This window comes from Python bivittatus, unplaced genomic scaffold, assembly GCF_059951505.1.
Source record: "Python bivittatus isolate LINGU-HERP-01145 unplaced genomic scaffold, Pbiv_v1 ctg000340_np1212, whole genome shotgun sequence".
Taxonomy (NCBI): domain Eukaryota; kingdom Metazoa; phylum Chordata; class Lepidosauria; order Squamata; family Pythonidae; genus Python; species Python bivittatus.
The window spans coordinates 21,617,541-21,631,616 of record NW_028277056.1 but is presented as its reverse complement, the minus strand read 5'-3'; the positions used below and the strand labels follow the sequence as shown (position 1 = coordinate 21,631,616).

At 42.9% G+C, this 14,076-nt stretch overlaps 1 protein-coding gene across 1 annotated transcript; it reads left to right on the top strand.

The window, feature by feature from the left end:
• The first annotated feature begins 12,704 nt into the window (after positions 1-12,704).
• On the top strand, positions 12,705-13,712 carry GPR12 (G protein-coupled receptor 12). Its single transcript, XM_007432829.1, has one exon. The coding sequence runs from the start codon at positions 12,705-12,707 to the stop codon at positions 13,710-13,712; it is 1,008 nt and encodes a 335-aa protein (XP_007432891.1).
• Positions 13,713-14,076: the final 364 nt, after the last annotated feature.

Sequence of the window (14,076 nt, the reverse complement as noted above, 5' to 3'; positions counted from 1 at the left end):
CACCATTTATTAGAACTTCCTACAGAATGTTCCTACCTTACTACATTCTGCCTAGCTTTTTTTATGGGGGCAAGAGAAGAAGGACTTCTGAACAAAACACTGGGCTGCAGCCAACTATGGTTTTATTTGAACTCCAGAGGCATTCTTGCAAATAAAGATGATGTGGGTGCTGGCATTTCACTTTGCAGTATTTTAATTTCCTAATTTTAACTTTTTAATGTAAAACGTTGGGTGGAGTAGAGAGCCCAGCAGCCTTCAAGAGAAGCATCTCTAAGCAACTGGACACCCCATTCTATATATCTGAGACACATTTATAAACCACGATTAACCAGTATTGCCCATTTGTCAAGCTTCTTTCAGAGAGACAACCAAGAGCAACCAGACAATAAATTAAATAATGAAATTCTCTCTTCTTAGATACCCTCAGAATTTGAATGTAATGAAGAAAACAATGCAGATGGGACCCTCTGTCCCAATAAATTGTGAAGTCATAAAAACAGTTCTCTGCGATCTCCAGAATGGCAACAACTTTGTATAATCTAGAGAGTATAACTGCATTTATCAAAGGAAAAATTAACTAAGGAATGGGGAAGAGAGATGAATAAAGCACATCTTATATAGCTACATTTCTTTCCCCAACTCCAGTGCCAGAGGACTTTAATCTGGGATCTCCAAAATAGTAACTATAAGCACCATCACACTCTCCCAATAAATCTGGACCACTATTTTATCTACTTCCACCCACTCCTCTCAAAATTGTTTGCTATTTAGAGGAGGAAAAAAAAATACAAGTATGGGTTTGTATTTAGGGTTCAGATGCCAGCTCTGCTTTGTATCTCTTTCTCGGGCAAGTTAGCTTGTCTATTAGCTCCATTAGCCTGACACCTGTGATGACTTTTGCCCCCTGCACCACAATAAGTATTTTGTGAATGGAAATGAGCTTTCATTTTGTGAAAGCACCCACAACACTTTTTCAGAATTCTAAATTTGCTCAAAGTCTCATTGAATTCAGTTCAGTTGAGGGCTAAATTAGATGTAGTATTTTAAAAAATAATAACCACCTACATAAGGTAATTCTACAATATTCATTATGACAATATTCCCACCTAAAGCCTGGCATATTATATTCCTCATCACCCAAGCTGGTTTTCAGACTTAGATCTCTTTTCTCTACATGGTTGCTGATTGAAAAACTTTAAAGACAGAGAGATACATTATTTTTCAACTTCGTTATCACTTCATTTTGGCTATTAGAATTCCTATGCTGGCATAGCATTTAGCTTTGGGAAGACAGAGCACTAAATTTCCTCTTCTTATTTGCAGTAAATATTCTGGCATTCAGACTTTATGAAGATTTCATTAAAACTAACATGATATATTGATGTCCATTTCTACATTCTTCTTGCTATTTATTCTTTAATTAAAACTCTTCACTCTGAGTTGTTCTCTGAATTTGATACAATGATGGCTCAGACATAAATAACTAATTCTTCGCCCATACAGGCAAGTAAATTTACTTCTGCTAGAGTATTTTATATTTTATATTCCTATAGCAAATTATTTGCTATAGCTATTGATTCATTGATTGATTGATTTTATTTAATTTCTTGGCTGCCCCACTCCAGACAACTTTTGGGGGCTTCACAGAATTAAACAATAATGATAGGTATTTCTCTTTATCATTGTTTCCTTCCCACAACTCCTATTCTTCCATAGTCGTATGGAATCTTTGGGTAGATTATAAAGCAATAATCTACCCAAAGCACTTGAAGTCATCTTATCCTCCATCATCTAATTTTGGGACTTTCTAAATAGAGTGGCAGGCTCTCCATGATTTGAGACACTTCCCAACCCTACTCTGGAGATGCTAAGGATTCTATAGGCTGAACACGTGGCTCATCGCTTAGCTATGGCTCCTCCCTAATTGTTGGACAACTTCCCTTGAGACCCATGGAGTGTCTCTCACATCATGACAGTCATAATGGCCTTCATTACCAAGAAACCATTCTCCTCTTGGATCTGCATACTTTTCCAGAAGCTAGTGAAGACGACATTATTTTGGAGAGCTTTCAGAAAAAAGAGGATGTGCCTGCTTGACTTAATGTTGTTGCTCTGAGCTGTTATGCTTTTTAATTATTTTTACTGTGTTTTTATATTTATGTTTTTAGTTCCATGTTTTAGGTTTATACTGTTGGTTGAGTGTGGCAATATACACTTCTCTTTAAAAAATGGCAAGGAAGATGGATGAGATTTAATATGAGATGACAAGGCTGCATTAATTTAACTCATCAAACATAAGCAGTTCAAAGAGATAGCACCAAGTTGATGGGGGTAGAGGACTCGGGGGCCAGCTGATAAGATAACTTCTATTTCTGCATGGAGCAATGCACACACCTCTTATACAGTGGTACCTCGGTTCACAAACTTAATTCATTCCACAACTCTGGTCCCGAACCGAATTGGTCACAAACCGAATCAAATTTTCCCATCAGGTTCAATGTAAATACGGTTAATCCATTCTGACCCCTACGAATGTGGTCGCCAACCAATTTTGGTCGCCAACTGAATCAAATTTTCCCATAAGGTTCAATGTAAATACGGTTAATCCGTTCTGAACCATATGTATTTTTTTTTAAACCACAAAAATATGAAACAAAGTACAGTACAGTACAGTATGAAGAGAGAGAACACTAACCTTGCTTGAGGCGACTTCTGGCGTGGAGGACAGGAAGGCGGGTGGGGAGGCGGATATTGTTTGGAGGGAGAGTCCCCCTCGCCTACAGGAAGCCACGACCACGTATCACAGCAGGGAAAATGGCCGCGGGTCGTGTTTGTCACCCGATGCGGAGTTCGCGAACGGAAGCAAAATTTTGCGAACGGTGCTGTTTGTGAACCGAATTGTTCGTGAACTGAAGCGTTTGTGAGCCGAGGTATTACTGTATTCTGTGCAGCATAGCACTTTTAAAGATTACATTATATGAACAATGACCATTATACTGTTTTCTCATTTTTATTTTTTAACACCTGTACACCTGTACATCTAGGCCTGCCCAAATAAAAAGCCTCTCAACATGCCCCCCACCCCACCTCCAAATTTTAAAAGTTACTGTTCAGCCAGCCATGGAATTGCAAAATTGCTCACACAAAATTTTCTTCCACAAAAATGCAAGCTGTCTCTGGCAGGGTTCACACATTGCAGTAAGCCTTGGTTTGTTGAACCATGATTTGTTGAACCAATTACAGGTAATTCTTGCTTAACCACCACAACAGGGACTGGAAAATTTGACATTAAACGGGGCAGTTGTTAAGCAAGTGCACCCTATTTTACGACATTTTTTGCAGTGATCATTAAATGAATCACATGGTCGTTAAGTGAATCACATGGTTCCCTATTAATTTTGCTTGCCAGAAGCTGGCTGGGAAGGTCGCAAATGGTGATCATATGATCATGGGATGCTGCAACTATCATAAGTGCAAGCTGGTTGCCAAGGGCCCGGATTGCGATGACAGGTTTCCTTGGTTGTTGTCAGCCTTACAAGGTACACCAGACAGAAAACACGGCCAGATGAGCTAATTCTACTTTATTATAAGGTTACATTAACCGAATCTTGCAAGTCTGAAAGTACATTTCTCCCCTCGTCCCCTTTACAACCCAAGAAACTAGGGAGGGTCCCTTCTGAGTTACTTGCCCCACCCACATTCCTTCTTTGAGCTAGGCTGCCTTTTAACTGACCATTTCCTTAGCTGTGTCTCTTCACCCTATCTCTCAAGGTCATTCCAACATACCATTACAGTTGTTTTGCCCAAATCTGTCCTGCCCATTGAGAACAGGGGGTAATGTGTGTCTCACTCATCAGTGCTATAATACAGGCAAACTGTGGAGCCCCCAGAACTGTGCACACTGTCTCATTCAGGACCAGTTGTAATTTCCAGTTGGCCTTCAAGGGCAGCCCCATGTACAGCGCATTGCAGTAATCCAACCAGGAAGTGACCAAGGTGTGAGTGATTGTAAGCTAGGCTTCTTGGTGCAGGAATGGGCACACTTAGTGCACAAGATGGATCTGTACAAAGGCACGACTGCCACTTGCTCCTTGAGCAGGAGCTGTGAGTCCAGGAAGACCTCCAAATTCTGCACCAGCTCTACTTTGGAGGAGTGCTTCCCAGCAAGTCAAAGAGGACACCTCACCAGACCCAGGGAGGCCAAAATCCCAGAGCTACTCCATCTTGCTAGGGTTGAGTCAAAGCTGGTTCTTCCCCATCCAAACAGCCTCAGCTATATACTGTATCTCTACCCTGGGATAGTGTTGCTTGGCCAGCCCAGAGTGGAGATGTATAGCTGACTACAATGTTACCATATCCCCATGCCACCACCAGATGCAGATGTTAAAGAGGAGGGGAGAGGGGAGAGAGACCCTGAGGGTCTAGGGCTTGATCCCCCACACACCAACAAGTGAAACCAACCACATAGAAAGGAGAACTACTGCAAGACAGGAGCCATCACTCCCAAGTCCCAGAGCTAGTCCAGGAGGACACTATGGTGAATGGTATGAATCAGCTATGCTTTCCTAACCCAGCTCAGGTTCAAGGAGGCTGATATATACGACTCTGTTTTGTATCAAAGCGATCAACACTCCATTCTTTAATCTAAGGGTCTCCAACCTTTTTTCATTTGTGGGCCTATCTGTAAAAGAATGTACACCTGGCTTTGGGAAAGTGGGCAGGAGCAGTGAAGCGTTAAGGGAGAAGATTACTCAGTCCTGAGAAAGAGGAAAGTATGTGAAAGAAATTGAAAATAACCCTGCCTTGATTGTATTGGGCATAAGTGTAGTAGAGAAAAACTCTGAGAGGCTTTCAGGATTGATGGCAACCCTTTGAGTTAGGCAGGATCAAGAAACCGAAGCAGCAGGCATTCCAGGAACACTCTTCACTATTGTGGGGTTGAAGAACAAAATCTTGAAAGCCTGACAAGATTTCTGTCAAATAGGCTTTGTCACCCATTACCATGGAGAGAAGTCAGCACAACCTGAGAAGAAGCAATAGAAGCAGGAGAGGGCTTAACAACAGCCATGGTAAATTTCATGCCAATATAGTTCTCTGCCAACTCAAGGAAGAGCTGAGAGCATACGTAGATAAAAATGAACAGTGAAACCTTATACAAGTAAATTCCACTGAGTTTAATAAGACTTGCTGTATATAATAACTTAAATCCCATCAATTACCATAACAATTACTTTTACCATAGGATTGTTGTAATCCTAAATTCATTTACTAGGATAACACACAGTAAGATTTACTACTTAGTGTGCATAACATATTATTAATTATACTTGCATTACTGCATACATAATAGGCATTCTTATCTCAAATTAGAGTCAAAACCAATAAACCCCAAGATGTTGTAGAAAGTAGGGCTAGGCATAAATCAATGTTTCAGAATTCTCTGCCAGAGAAATGGAGTAGACCATTTTGTTGAATTTCTGCAGGAGAAAGACATTCTCCAGCAATTTCTCAAAGGCAGGACTTAGCAGTGACAAACAGCCCCACTGCTGGAGAAGTCCAGGAAGGGGAATCCTCTGCTGATACTCCCCCATGGGACACACTGAAGTGTCACGATTGCAGGCTGCTGCAGGGACAACTGAACGGTGAAATTCAAGACAAACCTCTTGGTCGCTTTGTAACTCAGCAAATGCACGAACACCACATTCCAGCTATGAAAAAGCTATCTACCCTTTCATCAAATTGAAAGAGAATAGGAAAAAAATGCAAAAGAGGTTCTCTATCTAGCGCTAGTCAATATGCTGGGGGAAACGTAAAAAGCAGACTAATGGGGTTTCAAAGAGCAGACGCCCCAGGCTGCACAAAATCCATATGTAGCTTGTGGGGAGGAGTGTATGGATTTTAAATGAAAGCAAACGGGTGATGCTACAGAAGATTTCCCATGACTGCCATTTCCCATTTCTTTTGTTCCATGGAGGGGATGGCTTTTTGACTTAGTCCTCGCCATAGCAATGAGTCCTCTTAGTTCTTTTTTTAAAATCCCCAGGTACATTTTTATAGTTGTTCTGATTTCCCTGATGAGCACTTTTCTATCAGCCAAATAGGCCAATATGAGCAGCACATGGAACAGATGATACATTCACCAGCGTTAAAGGCACAGATCTCACTGCTGTGCGATCTGATAAATTATTGAACTGTCTCCACCGGCCCACCCCCCACACCAGCCACATAGAGCAATAAATAAACCATTTCAGAATCTCCCAAGGATTTCACAGGGGTGTTCTGAGATAACCGCATCTCAGGAAAATGTTATCAGAACTCTTGGTTAAAGAAATGCATTTACGGCTTTTAGAGAAAGAGAATTCACCAGTTTCTCTGGTAGCAATATAGTGGATATAACTGAAACAGAGATAGAGACCAGATTTCAGCAATCCCCAAATAATTAGCATGTCCCAAATATTAATCCTTGTTACCTGCTCTCACTTCCAAAACTCTTCTGCCTACATGTCACCAGTATACCTATTTATTTGTTTGTTAGATTTATAGCCTACCTTTCTTCCAGGTGCAGTATACCCAGCACTCCTTCCTCCAATTTTTCCCCACAACAACCCTGTGAGGTAAGTTGGGCTGAGAAAGAGTGACTTGCTCAAAGTTAGCCCAACTGAGGGTCGATTTGAACCTGGGTCTCCCCAGTTGTAGCCTAATATCTTAACCAGTACACCACCCAATAACGGTTTCATAACAGTTGCTGAAGGATCAGAGTTGAAACCATCCTCAAAGAACATCTAAACCCATGTTTCTCAACCTTGGCAACTTTAAGATGAGTGGACTTCAACTCCCAGAATTCCCCAGCCGGCTGGGGAATTCTGGGAGTTGAAGTCCACTCATCTTAAAGTTGCCAAAGTTGAGAAACACTATCTAAACCATTGGTTCTCAACGGGGGCGGTACCGCCCCCAGGGGGCGGTGGGAGGATACTGAGGTGAACTTGTTTTGGGTGGTAGGGGGGCGGTGGGCATGTTTTGGCACTCGAACTTAATTTTAAAACTCCCCCAAAAATGTATTAAATCAATTATCCGGTTTACACCATTTGTACCAGCAACAAAACGAACTTACGCAACGGCTGCCCTCATGCACTTCTAAGAATGGTGAGACGAATTTGTATTCTAGGTAGGCTGACCTTGAAGAACTCGGCACTACGATTCTTCTCCGATCCCAACCAGCACAGTGCATGCGTCAGCTGTTTTCCCGCGCGATTAATCGCAGCACGTGCGTTGAGCGTCCTTTCAATATGAATGTTTGATTTGACCCATGTTTCTTGAGTTGCTTTTCGTTCGCTTCATTTCTGTTTTTTCCCCTCAGTTTCGATTTACTTTCATTGTTTATTTGGCCAGTCAGCTAGGTAAGTGCGCTTATTATTTCTTTATCGTGGTCGTGAATTATTAATTTTGAGAAATAGTTATCTTTCCCTCATCATATTTTGCAGCCACCTATGATGTTGGTTAATAAAAAGAAGTGTCGTCAATACAGTTCCACGTACTTGAAGTTCGGATTTGTTCCTTCGCCGTCGAACTCGCAACTACCCATGTGTTTACTTTGTAACAAAGTGTTATCTAATGAGGCAATGAAACCATCTTGTTTGCAGGAGCATCTGCAAAAAATTCATCCTGACAAACAAAATAAAGATTTGTCGTTTTTCACGAACATCAGGGACAAGTTTCTGAAGGCACCGTCTGTCTCAAGCTTACTAGCAACCTCATCAAAAAAATGCGACGATGGTTTGATAGCCTCTTATAATATATCAAAATTAATTGCTAAATCGGGGAAAGCTCATACCATCGGCGAAGAGTTGATACTGCTGGCTGTCAAGGAAGTTTTAGAAACGGTTTTACACCATCCAGCTGTATCCAATGTTATAAAAAATGTCCCATTAAGCAATGATACAGTGCGACGACGAATTGATGAGATGGTTGAAGATGTTGAGGCTTCCTTATGCAAACTTTTGATACCCACCGAATTTTCTCTTCAGGTTGATGAATCAACCTTGCCAAGTACTAATGAGGCTTTACTGTTAGTGTACGTCCGGTTTGTGAAGGAAGGAAAAATTATTCAAGAGATGCTTTTTGCAAGAAGCTTGATTGCAGATACTAAAGGTGAATCTATTTTTAATACTGTCAAAGATTATTTTAAAGAGAAAAATATTCCTCTTGCGAACATTATGTCTGTTGCCACCGATGGAGCTCCTGCAATGGTGGGTTGTCATCGTGGGTTCATCGCTCTTTTGAAGAAAGAGGTACCAGGTATTTTAGCTGTTCACTGTGTGATTCATAGACAGCATTTAGTTGCAAAAAACCTCAGCAACCATTTGCATCAGTCATTACAATATGTCATCTCTGCTGTGAACAAAATTCGCAGTAATGCTCTCAACGATCAATTATTCAGGCAGCTGTGTAAGGACAACGATGAAGAATTCAATCGCTTGCTTCTACACACCGAGGTTCGCTGGCTTTCCAAAGGCGCCTGCCTCAATAGGTTCTGGAATCTTTTCGACTCTGTACTTGAGTTCCTCGAAGAGAAAGATGTAGCTCTGAGAGACAGATTGCTACAATTTAAGATTGATGTTGCTTACATGGCCGATTTATTCCCAAAATTCAATGGAATTAATTTGCAGCTTCAAGGCGAAGAGCTCAATCTGTTATTTCTGCCTTCCTAAAAAAAACTCACTTTGTGGAAGCAGAATTTTGGTCGCAATGAGTTCAGCCAGTTTCCAATCTTGTCGGATCTGCATAAGAGCAGTGAAATCCCCTTCGATGAAACACAAGTTTACTGTCAACACCTTGAGTTTTTGCACAAGGACTTTTCTGAGCGTTTTGAGGATATTTTGTCCCTGGAAGTCCCTCAATGGGTCATGAACCCTTTTATGAATATTGAGACAGCAGAGGTTCAGATTCAGGAGGAATTGGCCGAACTTTCAACTAATGAAACTTTGAAAGCCAGCTTCCAGAATGGTGATCGTCTCACAGAATTTTGGCTTCAAAGTAACATCAATCGCCTCTACCCAGGACTGTGGACTATCATCAAAAATTTTTTAATTGCCTTCCCTTCCTTCTACCTTGTTGAGCGAGGATTCAGTGCTGTGACTGATCTAATTACAAAAAAGAGAAGTCGACTCCAAATCGTGGAAAGAGGGGACTTGCGCCTTCATCTCTCTAACAATATTGAACCAAACGTTCAGAAAATGGCTCTGAACCATCAAGCACAACCATCCCACTGACATAATCAAGCATGTTTCACTGATATTACTCTTTTAGCGTATTTTTTTGCTGTTTTTTTAAAATTATCTAATTAAGAATAAAGAATTTTTAAACATTAAAAAAGCATTTGCAAAAAAATAAAATTAATAAAATTAAAAATTAAAAAAAAATTTAAAAACGAGCATCAAAAAAATAAACATATTTACAGCATTTTGAAATAAACGTATTTACATAAAAGAGCATTTAAGCTTTTTTTTTTGCATTAGTCATTTTAATTTTAATAAAAGGAATGCAATTACCTTCCAGGGCAAAAGTATCGAGTTAAATCGAACAAATTTGGTGTGTAAGTCTACTGAAAAAAAATACTTAAAATTTTTGCCTTTTATAATTCAGTAACTCCCCCCCCCCCACCCTAAATTACAGGATTTTCACAAAGGGTGGTATTGAAAAATTTTCCGCTCCTTAGGGGGGCGGCAGCTTCAAAAAGGTTGAGAATCACTGATCTAAACCAACCTTTTGTCAATGCAGGAAAGTACAACTCAGAGAATTTGCTGACAATTTGTGACATCAGGATGTTCTGCATGATGTTCAGACCAATTGCCTTCTTGTAATTGGAAGCCATTGGTTTAGGGCCTAACATTTGTGGCAATAGATAATACATGCCCCCATCATCAGTGTAATGCAGCTGAGGATGTCCATGCCATCTGTTGACTGTCTCTTTTCTAATTCAAACCCATCCGGCTTCCCCAACTTTTTCTTGCAGAATTTGTACTGATCAATTGACTGCATTGATTGCCAGTCAAACAGTGATCTGACCAAAACTGTAAGATAAAGCCAGGAGCGACTGCTTTTTTGAGAGAGTTCCTATCCTCTTCTGAATCTGAAACTATAGGAGCCACAGACCCAGCATTACCAACTTACACTCCTATCATCGTTGAGGTAAACGAGCGTTTCGCTGCCTGTAGCAAAGGACAATATGATCCTTTCTCCAGGTACAAAAGCTGAACAGCTTCAGTCCCTGTGACAGAGCATCCTTCTTCCCTGGCTTGGGAGCCACAGGACCATCAGCAGGAGACCTTTAGCTCTGGTTCCTCCCCACCCTTCAGCATCTGTTCCTTAAGGCAGCCCTGCCTACTGGAAAGACCATCTCTGATCAAGACTTCCCTCAAAAGAAGTCTGGCCATATGACAGTGTTGGAGCGATAGGTTTTTTGTTCCACACCTCTCCACATACAGCAATTGTGTTTAAGTTTGCACTGGGAAAACAACTCATAACCTAGGTGAACGTCTACTCTGTGTAGATATGCAGTGTCTCTTTATTATGTTACCCCAGATATCCAGCAAGAGATACCAGAAGTACAACATTACACAGCAGCAGTAGGAGAGCTGCATGCACTTTACAGGATGCTGGATAACTATAGGTGAGCCCAATTAAACACATGCACAAGGAGCAGTAAATAAAGTACTAATTCAGCATGTTTTATATGCACCTTAATTGCCAGACTTTAACATATACACTATCTTGTTAATGAAGCCGATTGGGTTCACATAATGTACTAAGCCATAATGTGAATCAAGACCCCGTGCTTGGTAAACCGTGATTTATAGCTTGAAGAAACCAGCCCAATTGTGGCTTACTCAATGAACCATGGTTATGAATGTCATAGTTTAGTCGAGTGATCCTAGCATCTTCTGGAGTTATTAAGCAGGTAGAACATAAGATGTGGAAATGCGCACAGGCAGGGTGCCTACTTTTCAAATAAGGAGGGATCAGGTTCCTTCTTGCCGAGCGACCCAATTCAGGGCAGGAAAAAAGCCCTCGTTTCAAGTGAATTTAAAAAAAAGGGAGAGAGAGAAGGCTGTAATTCATCTTTAAAGGGGAAGGAGAGACAGGGACTCTGCACACGCTCAGCAGCGTCTTTCGCCGCGCGGGCCGGTCTGTCCAGTGTCAGGCGCTTGGGGGACAGAAAGAAAGGCCTCGGGGAGTCACGGAGGAGGAAAGCGCCGCCTTGAAGTCCGGATGGTACAGTCCTGACCGGGTGGACGTAGCGCTGACTTTCCGCTATTCGAAGCGACGAGGAGCATCACCGGACGGCTCCGAAAAGGGTACTTGCCTCCCCAGCCACCGCTAACGCTTGCGCACTGCGAGGCAGCAGGTGTCTCCCTCTCCCCCTCCCCTACGGCTCTCCTCCAATGCCATCCCGCTTCGCGCCGTTCGTGACTTCGCGCCCCCTCGCGCGGCCGCCCTGCGAGCGCCGATCACGCTAGCCTACCTTTTCAGCCAGCTGGCTCACGTGGTCGCCGGCGCGGCGGCTGCCCGCGAGGCGAGGCGGGGCGAGGCGAGGAGCGCCGCGCCTGCCTGCCTGCCTGCCTGCCTTCTTTCCTCTGCCTCTGCGCTCCTTCGTTGCGCGCGTGCCGGCGACACCCTCGGATGCGTGAGGCGCCGCGCGCGCGGAGAGGGGCTTTTCCACCTGCGCTCCTCTCTCGCCAGCCTGGCGCTGGAACCGCGACGGCTGCCCTTGTCCTGTGCTTGCGCCGGGCGAACAATGGGCTTGCAAGAGGCGACAGCAGCAGCAGCAGCAGCAGCGCTTGCTGCATAAAAAGGAAGCGGGGACTCCTCCTCCTCCTCCTCCTTCTCCTCCTCCTCCTCCTCTAGAGGAGAAGCCAAGGTGACCAACGTTCCGGGGGCTCGTCCCGTTGTGCTGGCTGTTGTGGTCGTATCTCTGTGTCTGTCCATCCATTTCCTCATGCTCTTAACGGGGGAGGTTATGCAGATAACCGCCCCCCTCCATCACCCTGCATGACATCTCCCTTGTTAACTTCTCCGCCCCCCACCGTCCATACCGGCGCTAATTGAGTTGCACGGAGGATTTTGCACCTTCCTCCCTAAGCAAGAGCTTTGATGGAGCTGTGGGGGCAGATGAGCTCTGCCACAATATTGGGAGAGTCTCTGTACTTTTTGTTTTCTTCTGTTAATCGAGGTAAAGAAAAAAGGTTCACAAGTGCTTATGCCTGTTTCTGGCTTGTCACTTAATTCATCATCTTGGCTCAGAAATGGTGGATGAGGAGCCTTTAATTTTGGATGCCTGTATGTGTAAGGTGGTTCTTTTAGGATCTTCTTTCCAATAGTTTTAGCTGATTTGTGGCATTTTATTCTTGAGGGAAGGACCGTATATTCTCAGTCTCTGCATTTTCCTTCACATTTCATAGGAAGGCAAACCGTGTTATTTCTTTCCTTTCCTTTCCTTTGTTTTCCTTTTTTTCCATGGGCAGCTTTAAACCTGCTGTCTGTTCTCATCCTCCTTTTTGCAGTCATGTTGATGGAAGAAGCATCTGCTGGTTTATTTAGACATCTAAAGTCTATTGCATGCTCCGTAATATTGCTGCTAGCGAGGCGCTAAATTTGTCTGTGTGTTTTTAAAAAATGTCTTTTCATTGAAGAGGACGGGTTTAACTATGAACGAAGACCCGACGGGTAATTTAACGTGGCTGCCTCAGGATCACTTAGAAACCAGCCCATCACCAGAGAACGTCTCAGCTGCAGTCACCTCCCTCATTCCTTCCAGTGACCCCAAACCGGAATTTATAGTAAACCCTTGGGATATTGTCTTATGTACTTCAGGAACACTGATCTCCTGTGAAAATGCCGTTGTGGTCCTTATAATCTTCCATAATCCCAGTCTTCGTGCCCCAATGTTCCTCCTGATAGGCAGCTTGGCCTTGGCAGATCTTTTAGCAGGAATCGGATTGATCATCAATTTTCTTTTTGCTTATCTTCTCCAGTCGGACTCTACCAAGCTGGTCACAGTTGGTTTGATTGTCGCCTCTTTTTCTGCCTCCATCTGCAGTCTGCTGGCCATCACTGTTGACCGGTACCTCTCACTGTATTATGCGTTGACTTACAATTCGGAGAGGACAGTCACTTTTACCTACATTATGCTTATTTTGCTCTGGGGTGCTTCAATCTGTGTTGGAGTGCTGCCAATCATGGGTTGGAATTGCCTCAAAGATGAGTCCACCTGCAGCGTTATCAGGCCCCTCACTAAAAATAATGCAGCCATCCTCTCTGTCTCCTTCTTGCTTATGTTTGCTCTCATGTTACAGCTGTACATTCAGATCTGCAAAATTGTGATGCGCCATGCTCACCAGATTGCCTTGCAGCATCACTTCCTAGCAACTTCCCACTATGTGACCACCCGAAAAGGAGTATCAACTTTAGCCATTATCCTGGGAACCTTTGCTGCTTGCTGGATGCCTTTTACACTCTATTCCTTAATAGCTGACTACACGTATCCCTCTATATATACCTACGCCACCCTGCTTCCAGCCACATACAATTCCATCATCAACCCTGTTATATATGCTTTCCGAAATCAAGAAATACAAAAGGCACTTTGGCTCATTTGCTGCGGCTGCATTCCTTCAAACATTTCTGCAAGGGCCAGATCACCCAGTGATGTTTGATTGACAGCGCAGAGGACCATTGTTTACTTAGCATTGTGATGTGTGAGCTCTGCTGCTCTCGATACATTGTACATAATAGATTCACAGTCAGTCTGTGGGAAGTATCTACCTTTTTTTTAAGCCTGTTGACCAAAATAAACCATGTTGTGTAAGTCCAGGAACAACCCTGGAAGTTGCAATATTTTTTTTCTGGCAAAGTTTAAGTGTTGTTTAGATTCTGTCCTTTAGTTACTTCCAAGGTCCGGTGATCCTTCAAAAGAGGAGTGAGCTCTGTGGATCATAAGACATGGATTGGTAGATTGGCTTTCTCTGTCGGAATGAATGGAAGCCCACTTGCAGAAGAGCTCTGTGTATTAGTCAAATG